At 40.3% G+C, this 14,189-nt stretch overlaps 1 protein-coding gene across 4 annotated transcripts in view; it reads right to left on the bottom strand.

Moving 5' to 3' along the window:
- Positions 1-3,747: 3,747 nt before the first annotated feature.
- Positions 3,748-14,189, bottom strand: part of l3mbtl3 (L3MBTL histone methyl-lysine binding protein 3) — a 154,231-nt gene continuing 143,789 nt past the window's right edge. For all 4 annotated transcript variants that reach the window (XM_063034672.1, XM_063034690.1, XM_063034699.1 and 1 more), the window contains one exon: positions 3,748-6,463. In XM_063034672.1, coding sequence (XP_062890742.1) covers positions 6,320-6,463 — 144 coding nt within the window. In that variant the 3' untranslated portion in view covers positions 3,748-6,319. The remainder of the gene's footprint in view (positions 6,464-14,189) is intronic.

Below are 14,189 nucleotides of genomic sequence, written 5' to 3'. Positions count from 1 at the left end.
GTACTTGGAGAGCTTCCTTTCAAAGGCCTCCTCCAGGCTATCTTCCCATGGGACTGTCAGCTCCAGCAGCACCACTTGCTTAGTAGACTCAGACACTAGGACAATGTCTGGTCGCAGGGTGGTGGCTGCGATATGGTTAGGGAACTTTAGCTGCCGTTCGAGGTCCACCAACAGCTGCCAGTCCCTTGCAGAGGCCAGAGTGCCTGCAGATGTTCTTTTGACAGGTATTGACTGCTCCCCAGCTCTGACAAAGGCAATGGTCTGCTTGGAGGGTCGGGACCACTTCGTCCACTCAATTCCTGCACTGATGGCTTGCTTGCTTATAAAATCAATGCTCCCAAATCCTAAATTGTTACAAACTTGTTTTGAAAACTTAAGGATCAACCTATATATTCCCTTTTCTTCCAACTCAGAAATACTCTGTGAATTATCCAATGATTTTATCAATAGCGTCCTTACCTTGAATTGGCTGATAGTTGAATCATAAATTTAACATCATGGGTCAACCAACAATAACTTGTATGGGTTCAAAGAGTAAAACTTTATTTCTTTTGAGGGAAGATCGGGCAGATGATGAAAAACAGAGTCGAAGAGGTGGATTTTAAGAAAACCTTCCTTAAAGCAGGGAGTGATAAGGAGACAGGTTTAAAAAGGAAATTTCACAAGTTTGGTGCCTTGACAACTAAACGCAGTTGCCAGTGATAAAATGGTCAAAAATAAAGATGCTCTTCACACCAATATTTTACCAGGTTATTTTGTTTGAGAAGTTATGAGCTAGAATTGGGCGAGACCAGAGAGCGAATTGAAAACATGGATGTAAGTTTTAAAATTGAGATCAGTAAAGATACTTTGGATACTATAGAGAGTGTACGGGGGAGATTTACAACGGTGTTGCCTGGTTTGGAGAGCATGCCTTATGAGAATAGGTTGAGTGAACTTAGCCTTTTCTCTTTGGGGCGATGGAGGATGAGAGGTGACCTGATAGAATTGTATAAGATGATGAGAGGCATTGATCGTGTGGATAGTCAGAGGCTCTTTCCCAGGGCTGAAACGCTAACACGGTGGGGGGGGGGGGCATAGTTTTAAGGTGCTTGGAAGTAGGTACAAGGAGGGTGTCAATGGTAAGGTTTTTACACAGAGAGTGTTGGGTGTGTAGAATGCACTGCCAGAGACAGTGGAGGAGGCGGACACAATAGGGTCTTTTATGAGACTCATAGATAGGTCCATGGAGCTTAGAAAAAGAGAGGGCTATGCAGTAGGGCAATTCTAGGTAGTTTCTAGAGTAGGTTAGCACAACACTATGGGCCGAAAGGCCTGTAATGTGCTGTAGAGTTCGATGTTCCATACTGAAGTACTCAGACTGTCAGCTGAGTGTAAGGAAGCTGGCTGGAGGACCATCATCTACCCTGTGGAGGTAGGATGCCAGGGTTTTGTCAGCGCCATTGACGGCAAGGTTATTCTGTGACATGGTAATGACTGGAGCGAGGCTCAGGGGGCCACTAGAGAGTTGGCCAAAGAGGCAGAAGAGGGCAGCTTTTGGCTGTGGCTGAGGAGGAAGGACACAAACTGGGGGACCAACGAACCCCAATGGAGGCTGCAGGGGGAGGCAGGGAGATATCCCTGTCACTGCTTCGCCACCAGGAGATGTACCAGGGCTAAGAGAGTGAAACAACAATGAGTGGTAGTCCCCGGCTGATGACCCTGTAGCTGACATAAGGGCACGGTTGGAGGTGAGGCAGGCAGCAATGCCGAGCAGGAAACATCTTCCTGTAAATCTCATTCAGCAGGCATAGGGCAATGGGCAAATGTGATAGTACTAAAGCAAGAGCATTTTGGATGAACTCAGCTTGATGGAGAATAGAATGAGGAAGGCCAGCTGGGGACTAGAATGGTTGAGTGTGGATATTAATATACTTTCATGGAATCCAAGGAAACTTGATTATGTAGATAGAGGTTGCTTTCCCACAGAAGCAAAGAGTAGCAGTAGTTGGAGTGCATTCTGCCTGGAATCTGTGACTGGTAGCGTTACACACAGATGCATTGTGGGACCACTGCTCTTTGTGATTTTTATAAATGAAATACCTGAGGAAGTGGAAGGGCAGGCTAGAAAATCTGTAGATGACATGGTGGTGGTAAGGACAGTGTAGAAGGCTGTCACAGGTTACAACGGGACATTAACAGGAAGCAAGTCTGGGCTGAGAAGTGACAGATGGAGTTCAATCTGGAAAAGTGTGAAGTGATTCGCTTGAAAGGTCAAACTTGAAGCCGGAGTACAAAGTGAATGGCAAGGTTCTTCTTAGTGTGGAGGAACAGAGGGCTCGTCTCCAAGTCCACAGATCCCTCAAAGTTGCTGCGCAAGTAGATAGGGTGGTTAAGGAAGAGAGTGGTGTGCTTGTCCTTGTTAGTCAGGGGATTCAGTTCAAGAGCCTTGAGATAATGTTGTAACTCTATAAAACTCTGGTTAACCATATTTGGAATACAGTATTGTGTCCAGTTCTTGTTGCCTCATTATAGAGAGTATATGGAAGGGTTAGAGAGATTTACCAAGATGCTGCCTGGATTGGAGACCATGTCTTATGAGGTTAGGTTAAGCAAGCTAGGGTTTTGCTCTTTGGAGCAAAGGAGGATGAGAAGGGACTTGTTAGAGATGTATACAATAAGAGGCACAGAGTGGACAGCCAGTGCTTTATTTATCCCCAGGGTGGCAATAGTTAATACTAGAGGACATATTTTTAAGGCAATTGGAGTAAAGTGTAATGGGAAATCAGGGGTAAGCTTTTTGCACAGAGTGGTAAGTGCATAGAGTCTTTGATAATGCTTTCTTGTGGCAGTGCTCCACGTAAATATACTCAGCGGAGGGGAGAGATTGCCTGTGATGGACTGGACTGTACCTATTACTTTATGTAGCTTTTTCCATTCCGAGCCATTGGCGTTTCTACACCAGGCTGTGATGCAATGAGGCAGGACGCTCTCCACTGTGTATCAATAGAAATTTGTCAAAGTCTAAAATGACATGCCAAATCTACACAAACTTCTAAGAAAGTAGTGGTGCTGGTGTGCTTCCTTTGCGTTGACATATAGGTGCTGATCCCAGAAAAGATCATTTGAAGCATTAACACCATGGAATTTAAAGCTATCGACCCTCTCCTTCTCTGTAGCCTTAATGAGGACTGGCTCATGGACTTCTGGCTTCTTCCTCCTGTAGTCAAGAATCAGCTTTTTGGTTTTTGATGTTGAACGCAAGGTTGTTATTGTTGTGACAACACCCAACCAGATTTTCTATCTCCCTCCTATATGCCAATTCGCCACCACCTTTGATTCACCCAGCAAGTGTTGTCATCAAACTCAAATACAGCAATGGAGCTGTACTTAACCACACAATCATAGTTATAAAGTGAGTAGAGCAGGGGGCTGAGCACACAGCCCTGTGGTACACCTGTGCTGATGGTAAGTGTGGAGATGTTGCCAATCTGAACTGACTGGGATCTGCCACTGTGGAAGTAGAAAGCATTGCAAAGGGATATTTGTTTTAAAACCTATTTGCTCCTTCAGCTAATGGTACTCAATAACCACTGCTTCTACTCATCTGTGCAATCTGGAGCAGTATCTTCATGTTAATGAACATCCAAAAATTTGTCCTAAAAAGTGCAAATTTTCTGACAATTTTGGGAAATTCAGGGTATAAAGCATGTTTTAAAACATTTCCAATGTACAATCAGACACACAATTGTTTTAACATTCAAATATTATTTATTTGTTTCAGTAAAAGGATAGCACACAGTTTCCCACATAAGATAAAGGATAATATGAATGAAATCTGCTCTGAGGTAATTTATCTGCCATTAAAACCTACTGTGCTGTAGTGCAAAGGCCTTAAATGGTACCAATTGAGATAGCTAATGTCGCCAATTTTTTTTTTGCATTGATTATTTCTCACAGCAAATCTTTAGGCTTCAAAGAGTAATGGAGTATCTGTATCAGGATGAGTGGACTGTCAATCTTAATCTCAAAGAAACGGAAGTGGTTTTATACTTGATCAAATGGGCTTTTTAAAAAAATTTTTCAGACCAAAAAGAACAAGAATATGATTTTTATAAAAGAGTAGTAAGATGCAATTGAAACAGTACTGTTTCTGCTTTGAAGTGATTTATAAAATCTTCTGTAACTGAAAGCAGAAAATGCTGGAAATACTCAACAGGTCAGGCAGCATCTATTGATCAAGAAACAGAATTAATGCTTTAGGTTAATGAATTTTCACCAGAAAGGAGATCATCAACATGAAATCTTAAGTTTGTATCTCTCTCCACCTATACTGCGCTGCCTGCTAAGCATTTCTACCATTTCCCCTTTTCTTTAAAATTTCAGATTTCCAGCATCTGCAGTCTCTTGCGGTTCAAAAGCAAAACCCAAATATGTAGCCCTATGACACCCAACGCCTCTTCAAATTATTTGGACAAATTCTTGTCATATATGTAGCACCATATAAAGGGAAAATCTCTAGCTAAATATCATGAGGACTAAAGGCATTATAGCTGGTGACTACTGCAAACTCAATTTCTTTCTCACTTGTTTGCATCTAAATCTCTGGTATCTATCTGAAACAGAACCAGACTGTTTGCATCTTGGTATCACACTTAACCATGTGCATGTCACCATTAACAACACCCATGTCCACCTCTATGAGATTACACAACTCTGCTCCCCTTCCCATGGATCAATTAACCTTTTATCGCTTCTAGGTTTTAGTGTGGTCCTGGCTAACCTCTTGTTGTGATCTGTATAAACTTCAGAATACGGAAAATTCTGCTGCCCATATGCTACCATCTATACAAATTCTGTGCACACTTCAAACTCTGCGCTTGTGGACACACGCTTGCTTCTAGTTACACATTGTCTCCATTTAAGAAAAATCTCATCCTGGCTTACACATCCCTCTAATCTCCTCCTGCTCTACAACCCTCTCAATCATTTGAAAATTTAATTGGTAATGGTGTCTTCAACAGCACATAAGCTCTGGAATTCACGCACTAGCCCACCCTGCCTCATCACTTTTCCTTTAAAGAAGCTTCTGAAAAATTACTAGCTTTGGCAATCTGCCTGAATATCTTGTGACTTGGAGTTACTGTAATAGGGCAATATCCCTATGAAGTGCCTTGTGAAAGACACTAAATAACAATAATTTGTTCTTGTATTGCAAAGTTCAGCAGCAAACCTCCCATTATTAACAACCAGTCTAGTTCAAATCAAAACTATTATTGCACAACATATTCAATTCATGACTATAATTTAATTTACATTACAACAAGGTTAGTTACTTTTGATCTGAAAAAGAAAACACATTTAAAAACAAATCCAGGATTGATAACTTCACAAAGGATTGTCAGGATATGGAATGCATGGTTCCTGTTGGTTGAATATGTAGAATCAATTACATTGTTTAAGAGGGAAATTTACGAGGAATATTGGGATAGCAATCCCAATTCTCTAGTCACTTTCATGAACAACCAGAAAATTATTAATATGTTGCTCTGCATATGCTAACTTTTCCTTCTGATGCTCTAGTCCAGTAAGTGTCCAATGTGCAGAGGACCTGTCTCAGCTTTTTAATGCAAGTTTGTCACAAAGTTTGACTTTACCTGCAGTTCATTCATCCTTTAATTTATGTGATTTACATAAATGGTTATTGTATCAAGCATTAACACAATACTCAATAAACCAAAGAACATGTTAACAAAAAGTGAGAAGGCCAATTCTGTGTCTCAATTAGAGCTTCCTGCTTACTTTTGGATATTAAATTAAGATGCATACAATCAAATAGTTAAATTAAATCCAACTATGCTAAAGTTTGAAAATATATATCCTTATGTACATTTCATTATTTTGGAAAATGAAATGTTACATTATCAGATATCACTGCAATTTATCAAACAATTCTATACACAACCAACAAAACCAAACCATTCCACTGAAAACAAAGAGAGGAAAAAATTAACAACTAATCCATTTTAGTGTCTGATACATTAAATGTCCAGTTCTTGAAAAAAACCCTTCAGCCATATTTAAATATACAATATAAAGGTCAATTACTTGGGCGGGTATTTGCATAATTAAGTCCTGAGGAAATGAATGGGAGATGAGCTCAATTTTTAGAACTGCTGAACATGCAAGCACTCCGATCGAGTCTGCCAAGTCAACAGTAATTCCAGTAGTATTGTTTTGGAAGTCCATTCTAGTATCGAGTTCTTGTGCTTTGAATTAAAGATGAGTTTTAATTGAGAAACAGATGACCTACAGCTGTGATGCTGTACCTCCAGTTGTTTCAAAGCTCATTCTGTCCATTTTCCTCTGCAGTTTTAAACATAAGGATCGAATTGTAGATTTTCAGAGCTGGTCCTAGTTTAATGCTCATTATTTTCACAATATCAGTCTGAGTCAGTAGTAGAAATGCTTCTCCATCAATTTGCTGAAGACAAAGGAAAACAATGAAATAGGTTCAGTGTTGCATATAATAATACTAGTGACTAATCATGTACAGCTCTGTAATTTAAGACAATGATCTCTAGGCAACAAACCTTTTATCATCATTTATTGCAATATTTATAAATTTGTATTAACAAATCAACCTTAATTTCCTGTAAATTATAGTCTGCAATCGACACATGCATGAAGCAGTTTACAAATCATAGCCCTGAAATTTGTTCCTTACCATATCAGAAACAAATTGTAATGCTGTAGGTCTGATGTTCCATTATTATGACTATTTATTAAATTCCACTACCTCATTTATGTAGATTACTTGCCGTAAAAACGGACAAGGAAAATTATTTTCTTTTAAAACATCTTCTCTGCATTTCATATTTTCTTTATCTTCAGGGCCAATACACCAGTAAACTGGGAAGGCCTGCTGTTTAATTTCCTCATGATGTCAAAGAACAGCTGCAGCTGGGAAAATATACTCATTCTCCAGCTTCTCCTTCCCTCTGACAAATACCAAGCCCTTTCTTTGCACTTCTCCCCCATGGCCCATCTGAGAATAGAAATGTAGCACATCATAAAATGCTCTATAAACCAACAATCTGTTAATCCATGACCAACAATAAGTACGGCAGGAAGCATCTGCTCTATCTGAGCTCTATCTCACTCTAATCCAGAATAAATGTAAGTATATACTGAATTTAACACTCCGCACACGAATGAACAATTTACTGTGATGTCCAAGGGAAAAGTAATCTGGGACTGAACTGATTTCATTTTCACCGGTTGTTTATAGCAATTAAAATGAACCTATCATTTAACGGTTAAATATTTAAGGAAAATACTCTTAGTGCGTACCTTACACCTTGTTAATGCAAATATCTAATCAGCTAATCATGTGACAGCACCACAAGGCAGGAAATCATGCAGACATGGTCAAAAGGTTCAGTTGTTGTTCAGCCCAAACATCAGAATGAAGATGACATGTGATCGAAGTGCCTTTAACTGTGGAGTGATTGTTGGTGTTAGATGGGGTGAGATGGGCCTCTCAGAAACTGCTGATCTCTTGGGACTTTCATGCAAAATAGTCTGTAAGATTTACAGAGAATGGTGCGAGAAACAAAGACAAAAATATCTGATGAGCAGCAGTTCTGAGGGCAAAAATCCCTTGTTAATGAAAAAGGTCAGAGGAGGATGGCCAGACCAGTTCAGAAGGGCATCTGTGAATGTACAAGTTAAAGCTTGAAGTGGATGGGCGACAGCAACAGAAACCATGAACGTGCACTCATTGCACACTTTATTAGGTATCTCCTGAAACTAAAAAAGTGGCCAGAGTGTCCACCTCCCTGCAGGATGACATCGAGTAAGGAGCTCCTACTCATGACGTGGCAATGGTCATATGCAATTAAAATATAAATAACAGATGGGGGAGTTTGGATTCTACTTAGAAAACCTCAGCACGTGAAATTTAGCTCAATTACTATCGACAAAAAAAACTGAACCTTCATATATCAACAGGCTTACTTAGAGTTAATATTTAACTAGAGTCATGGAGTCATAGGAAACTATAACACAGAAACAAGCCCTTTGGCCCATCTAGTCCGTGCCAAACCATTTAAACTGCCGACTCCCATCGACCTGCACCAGCACCACAGTCCTCCATACCCCTACTATCCATGCACCTGACCAAACTTCTCTTAAAACGTTGAAACTGAAATCACATCCACCACTTACATTGCCAGCTCATTCCACACTCTCACCACCCTCTGAGTTAAGAAGTATCCCCTCATGTTCCCTTTAAACATTTGATTTTCACCATCAACTGTGTGGCTGGGCATAGCTCAAATACCATCTATAAATTTGCTGACGATACAACCATTGTTGGTAGAATCTCAGGTGGCGACAAGAGGGCGTACAGGAGTGAGATATGCCAACTAGTGGAGTGGTGCCACAGCAACAACCTGGCACTCAACGTCAGTAAAACGAAAGAGCTGATTGTTGACTTCAGGAGGGTAAGACGAAGGAACACATACCAATCCTTGGAGGGATCAAAAGTGGAGAGAGTCAGCAGCTTCCAGTTTCTGGGAGTCAAAATCTTTGAGCATCTAACCTGGTCCCAACATATCAATGTAGTTATAAAAAAGGCAAGGCAGCAGCTATACTTTATGAGGAGTTTGAAGAGATTTGGCATGTCAACACTTAAAAACTTCCATAGTTGTACCGTGGAAAGCATTCTGACAGGCTGCATCACTGTCTGGTATGGAGGGGCTACTGCACAGGACCGAAAGAAGCTGCAGAAGGTTGTAAATCTAGTCAACTCCATCTTGGGCACTAGCCTACAAAGTACCCAGGACTTCTTTAGGGAGCGGTGTCTCAGAAAGGCAGCGTCCATTATCCAGCACCCAGGGCATCCCTTTTCTCACTGTTACCATCAGGTAGGAGGCACACACTCAGCGATTCAGGAACAGCTTCTTCCCCTCTGCCATCCAATTCCTAAATGGACATTGAATCTTTGAACACTACCTCAAATTTTTTAATATATATTATTTCTGTTTTTGCATGATTTTTAATATATTCAATATACGTAGACTATAATTGATTGATTTGTTATTACTATATTTATTTTTTCTTTCTTCTAGATTATGTATTGCATTGAACTGCTGCTGCTAAGTTAACAAGTTTCATGTCACATTCCGGTGATAATAAACCTGATTCTGATTCTGACCTCTAGTTGCTGTCTCACCCACCCACAGTGGAACCCTGATTCTGATTCTGACATCTAGTTGCTGTCTCACCCACCCACTGTAAACCCTGCTTGCATTTATCCTATCTAAATCCCTCATAATTTTGTATACCTCTATCAAATCTCCCCTCAATCTTCTACGTTCTAGGAAATAAAGTCCAAAGCTACTGTATTTGATCTTTCCTTACAACTCAGGTCCTCCAGACCCAATAACATCCTTATAAATTTTCTTTGAACTCTTTCAATCTTATTTACATCTTTTCTGTAGGTAGGTGATCAAAACTGCACACAATACTCCAAATTAGGCTTCACTTACACCTTACACAACTTGAATATTTCACCTAAACTCCTGTACGCAGTACTTTAATCCATGAGGGCCAGTGGCGCCAGCAGCTTTTTTTATGAGCCTTTCTACCTGTGACACCACTTTCAATGAATTATGGACCTGTATTCCCAGATCCCTTTGTTCTACCACATTCCTCAGTGCCCTACCGTTCACTGTGTAAGACCTACCCAGATTGGTCCTCCCACAATGCAACACTTGTCTGCATTAGAATCCAGCTGCCATTTTTCAGCCCATTATTCCATCTGGTCTAGATACCACTGCAAGTCTTGATAGCCTTCCTCACTGTACACTACATCCCCAATCTTGGTGTCATCTGCAAATTTGCTTATCCATTTGAACACATTATCATTCAGAACGTTGATACAGATAACAGACAACAACAGACATAGTACCAAGCCCTGCGGCACTCCAGTAGTCACAGGCCTCTAGTCAGAGAGACAATCATCCACTCTCACACACTGGCTTTTCCTGCAAAGCCAATGTCTAATCCAATTTACTACCTCAACGTTTTACCTTTCACCAGTAACTCATGACCTCTAATTGTAGTCTCACCCACCCTCAGTGGAAAAAACCTGCTTGTATTTACCCTACCTAACCTCTTTCAAATCAAATATCCCCTCAGTCTTCTACATTCTACAGAATAAAGTCCTAACCTATTTAATCTTTCCTTATAACTCAGGCCCTCCAGACCCAGCAACATCCTTGTAAATTTTCTTTGAACTCTTTCAGTCTTTTTTTAATCAGTTGCCACGCAACTGAACTTTCTTGACCAACCACACAGGATCTTGACGAATAACTCGTTGAAGTCCATGTAGACTTGCCTTCAGCTTTCCTGGAAACTTCTTGAAAAACTCAATAAGAATAGTTAGATATGACCTATCATGCATAAAGCCATGCTGACTATCCCTAATCAGTCAATGTCTATCTCAATACTCATATATTGGGTCGATGGGCCAAATGGCCTAATTCTGCTCCTATGTCTTATAATCTTGTATCCAGACCCTTAGAATACCTGCCAATAACTTTCCCACTAACGATGTCAGGTTCGCAGGCCTATGATTTCCTGGTCTATTTAAGAGCCTTTCTTAAACAGCAGAACAACATTAGCTATCCTCTAATTCGCCAGAATCTCACTGTCACCAAGGATGATTTAAACATCTCAGCTAGGACCCCTTCAATTCCTGCACTTGCCTCCCATGGGGTCCCAAGGGAACAGATTGTTAGGCAAGTTAGGGGAGACAAATCCCCAGAGCCTCAAGACAGCAAACACTTCCTCCTCTGTCATCTGTATAGTGTCCATGAATTCGCTGCTGGTTAGCATCACTTCAATAGATTCTATGTCCATCTCCTAAGTAAATACTGATGCAAAAAAAAATCTACATAAGATCTCCCCCATCTCTTTTGTCTCCATACATAGATTACCATTCTGATCTTCCAGAGGGCTGATTTCATCCCTTACAATCCTTTTGCTCTTAACATATCTGTACAATCCCTTAGGACTCTCCTTCATCTTGTTTGTTAGAGCAATCTCATGCTCTCCTTCAGCCCTCCTGATTTCTTAAGTATTCGCTAGTATTTCTTATACTCCTCAAGTATCTCATTTGTCCCTACCCACTGATACCTGCTTTGGACCTCCTTTTTATTTTCTTAGCCAGGGCTTCCATATTGCTCGAAAACAAAGGTTCCCTAAATCAGTTATCCTTGCCTTTTATTCTGAAAGGCACATACAAACTTCATACTCTCAAAATTTCATTTTTGAAGGCCTCCCAACTACTGAGTACAGTTTTGCCAGAAAACAGCCTGTCTCAGTTCACACTTGCCAGATCATTTCTCTTTCAATATTTTTATTATTATATAAATTGCATAAATACAAATACAAAATTCATAAGGATACAAATAAGTAATACGAATTGCATTACATTTAAATCACAGTAATATGATCACAGTATCCCATATTCCAGATCAATCATGTAGAAAAAAATTGGATTACGAAATTAAATAATATAAGATAATTGTATTTTATTAAAAAAAATCTACCTCCACTCCCAAAATGAGCTGGTTGGTAAAGAAAAGAGAAGGAAAAAAAAGAAAAACCTTACCATATAATATTATAATAATAATGGCTCAGATCCATACTTTAATAACAGTTCAAAGATTATGAAAATAACTCAGAAAGGGTCCCCATAACATTAGAAAATCATGTTTAGAATCAGAAATCGAACAACGAATCTTCTCTAGATCAAGGCACAACATAACATCAGATAGCCATTGAACATGAGTGGGCGGGGCGGCCCCCTTCACTTGATTAAGATCACTCTCCTGGCCATAAGAGACATAAAGGCCAATACCCGCAAATTAGATGGCTTCAGTTTTGTTGCGCTATCCTCGACAATACCAAACATGGCAGTCAAAGGATTGGGCTTAAAACTAACATTGAAGAGTACAGAGAAAGTTTGAAATACATCTTTCCAGAATTTTTCAAGGCTCAGACATGTCCAAAACATATGAATTAGTGTGGCCACTCCATTATTACATCTATCACAGTAAGGGGAAATACCTGCATAGAAACGAGAGAGCTTGTCTTTAGACATATGAACTCTATGTACCACTTTGAATTGTAATAAAGAATGACGAGCACATAATGATGAAAAATTAATCAATTTTAAAATAATCTTCCAGCTCTCTTCAGATATGAAACTCTGTAAATGCAGATTTACAGATCATTTCTGATACCATCAAAATTGGCCTTTAGCATCAACCCAAGGGCCAGACCTTTCCTTATCCTTAATTACCTTGAAATTAATGAAGTTATAACTAAATGCAAAGTGTTCCCCTACACAAACTCTGTCACCTGCCTTATTTCATCCCCTAATAGCAGATCAAGCATTCCACTGTCTCTCATTAGGACTTCTCTGTACTGATTAAGGAAACATTCCTGAACACATTTGACAAACTCTATCCTATCTAGTCCTTTTACAATATGGAAGTCTCAGTCAAAATGTGGAAAGCTAAAATCATCTACTATCACAACATTATGTTTCTTGCAACAGTCTGCGATATCTCTACAATTTTTTCCCCTAAATCCAGTGGGTGGTCTGTAATACAGTCCCATTAACATGGTCATTCCCTTCTTATTCCTCAGTTCCTCCCATAAAACCTCACTAGGCAAGTTCTCCAGTCTGTCCTGACTGAGCACTGCCGTGACATTTTCCCTAACGAGTAATGCCATTCCTCCCCCTTAATCCCTCTAATTCTACAATGGAACCATGGAACATTAAGATGCCAGTCATAGTCACAGAGAACTACAGCATGGAAACAGGTCCTTCAGCCAATCTAATCCATGCTGAAACCACTTAAACTGCCTACTCCTGTTGCCCTGCATCAGCACCACAGCCCTCCATACACCTACTATCCATGTACCGATCCAAACTTCTCTTAGATGTTGGAATTGAGCTCGCATGCACTACTTGTGCTGGTAGCTCATTCCACACTTTCATGACACTCTGAGTGAAGGAGTTTCCCCTCAGGTTCCCCTTAAACTTCTCACCTTCATGATTAAGTTAATTTTTTCCCCTCTCTTCTTTGTATCTGCTCAGCTAGGACAGTAGGGATGCAAGGCAGGATAGTGGAATGCTCCTCTTGTGGGATGTGGGAAGGCAGGGTCCCTGATGACAAGAACTGCAAAAGTGCATCCACCTCCAACTTCTAACAACCTGCGTTAAGGAGATCGAGCTGGATGAACTCTGGATCGTTCGGGAGGGTGAGCAGGCAGGAGGCAGACATATAGAGTGGTAGTTACACCCAAAGTGCAGGGCATAGGAAACTGGGTGACAGTCAGGAAGAGGAAAAGGGGTTAAGGAGCCAGTGTGGAGTACCCCTATGGCCATCTCCCTCAAAAACAGGTATACCACTTTGGATACTGTCAGAAGGGGGATAACCTAACAGAGGAAAGTCACAGGCACTGAGTTTGCATTGTGCGACAAAATTGAAAAGGGTGAATACAGGACTGAAGGTGTTGTATCTGAATGTGCGCAGAATACAGAATAAGGTAGATGAACTTGCATTACATTTGCAGATTGGCAGGTACGATGTTGTAAGGCATCACTGAATCATGGCTGAATGAAGATTATAGCTGGGAGCTTATTGTATTGAAAGGACAGGCAAGAAAGGGGAGGGACGGCTTTGCTTTGCTGGTAACAGAAATAAAAACAAATCATTAGAAAGAGGTGACAAAGGGTTGAAAGGTGCTGAATCATTGTGGATAGAGCTAAGGAACTGTATGGGGTAAAAAGACCTTGATGGGAACTGTATACAGACCCTCAAGGATGTGGTGTACAAATTACAACAGGAGATAGAAAATGCAAGGGAAAATCTTACCTGACAATTTTGTTGGAATACTTTGAAGAAATAACAAGCAGGATAGACAAAGCAGAATCAGTTGACGTTTGTCAGGTAAGATTTTCCCTTGAGGAAACCATGATGACTACGGCCTATTTTATCATGTGCCTCCAAGTACCTTGAAACCTCATCCTTAAAAAATGACGGCAACATCTTCCCAACCACTGAGGTCGCCAGCTTCCTTTCATAATTCAGCTTTTCCTTCCTAATGACCTTCTTAATTTCCTT

This window comes from Mobula hypostoma, chromosome 2 (genome assembly GCF_963921235.1).
Source record: "Mobula hypostoma chromosome 2, sMobHyp1.1, whole genome shotgun sequence".
NCBI classification, from domain to species: domain Eukaryota; kingdom Metazoa; phylum Chordata; class Chondrichthyes; order Myliobatiformes; family Myliobatidae; genus Mobula; species Mobula hypostoma.
Note: the sequence above shows the minus strand (reverse complement) of the source record. Positions and strands in the feature narration are given on the sequence as shown.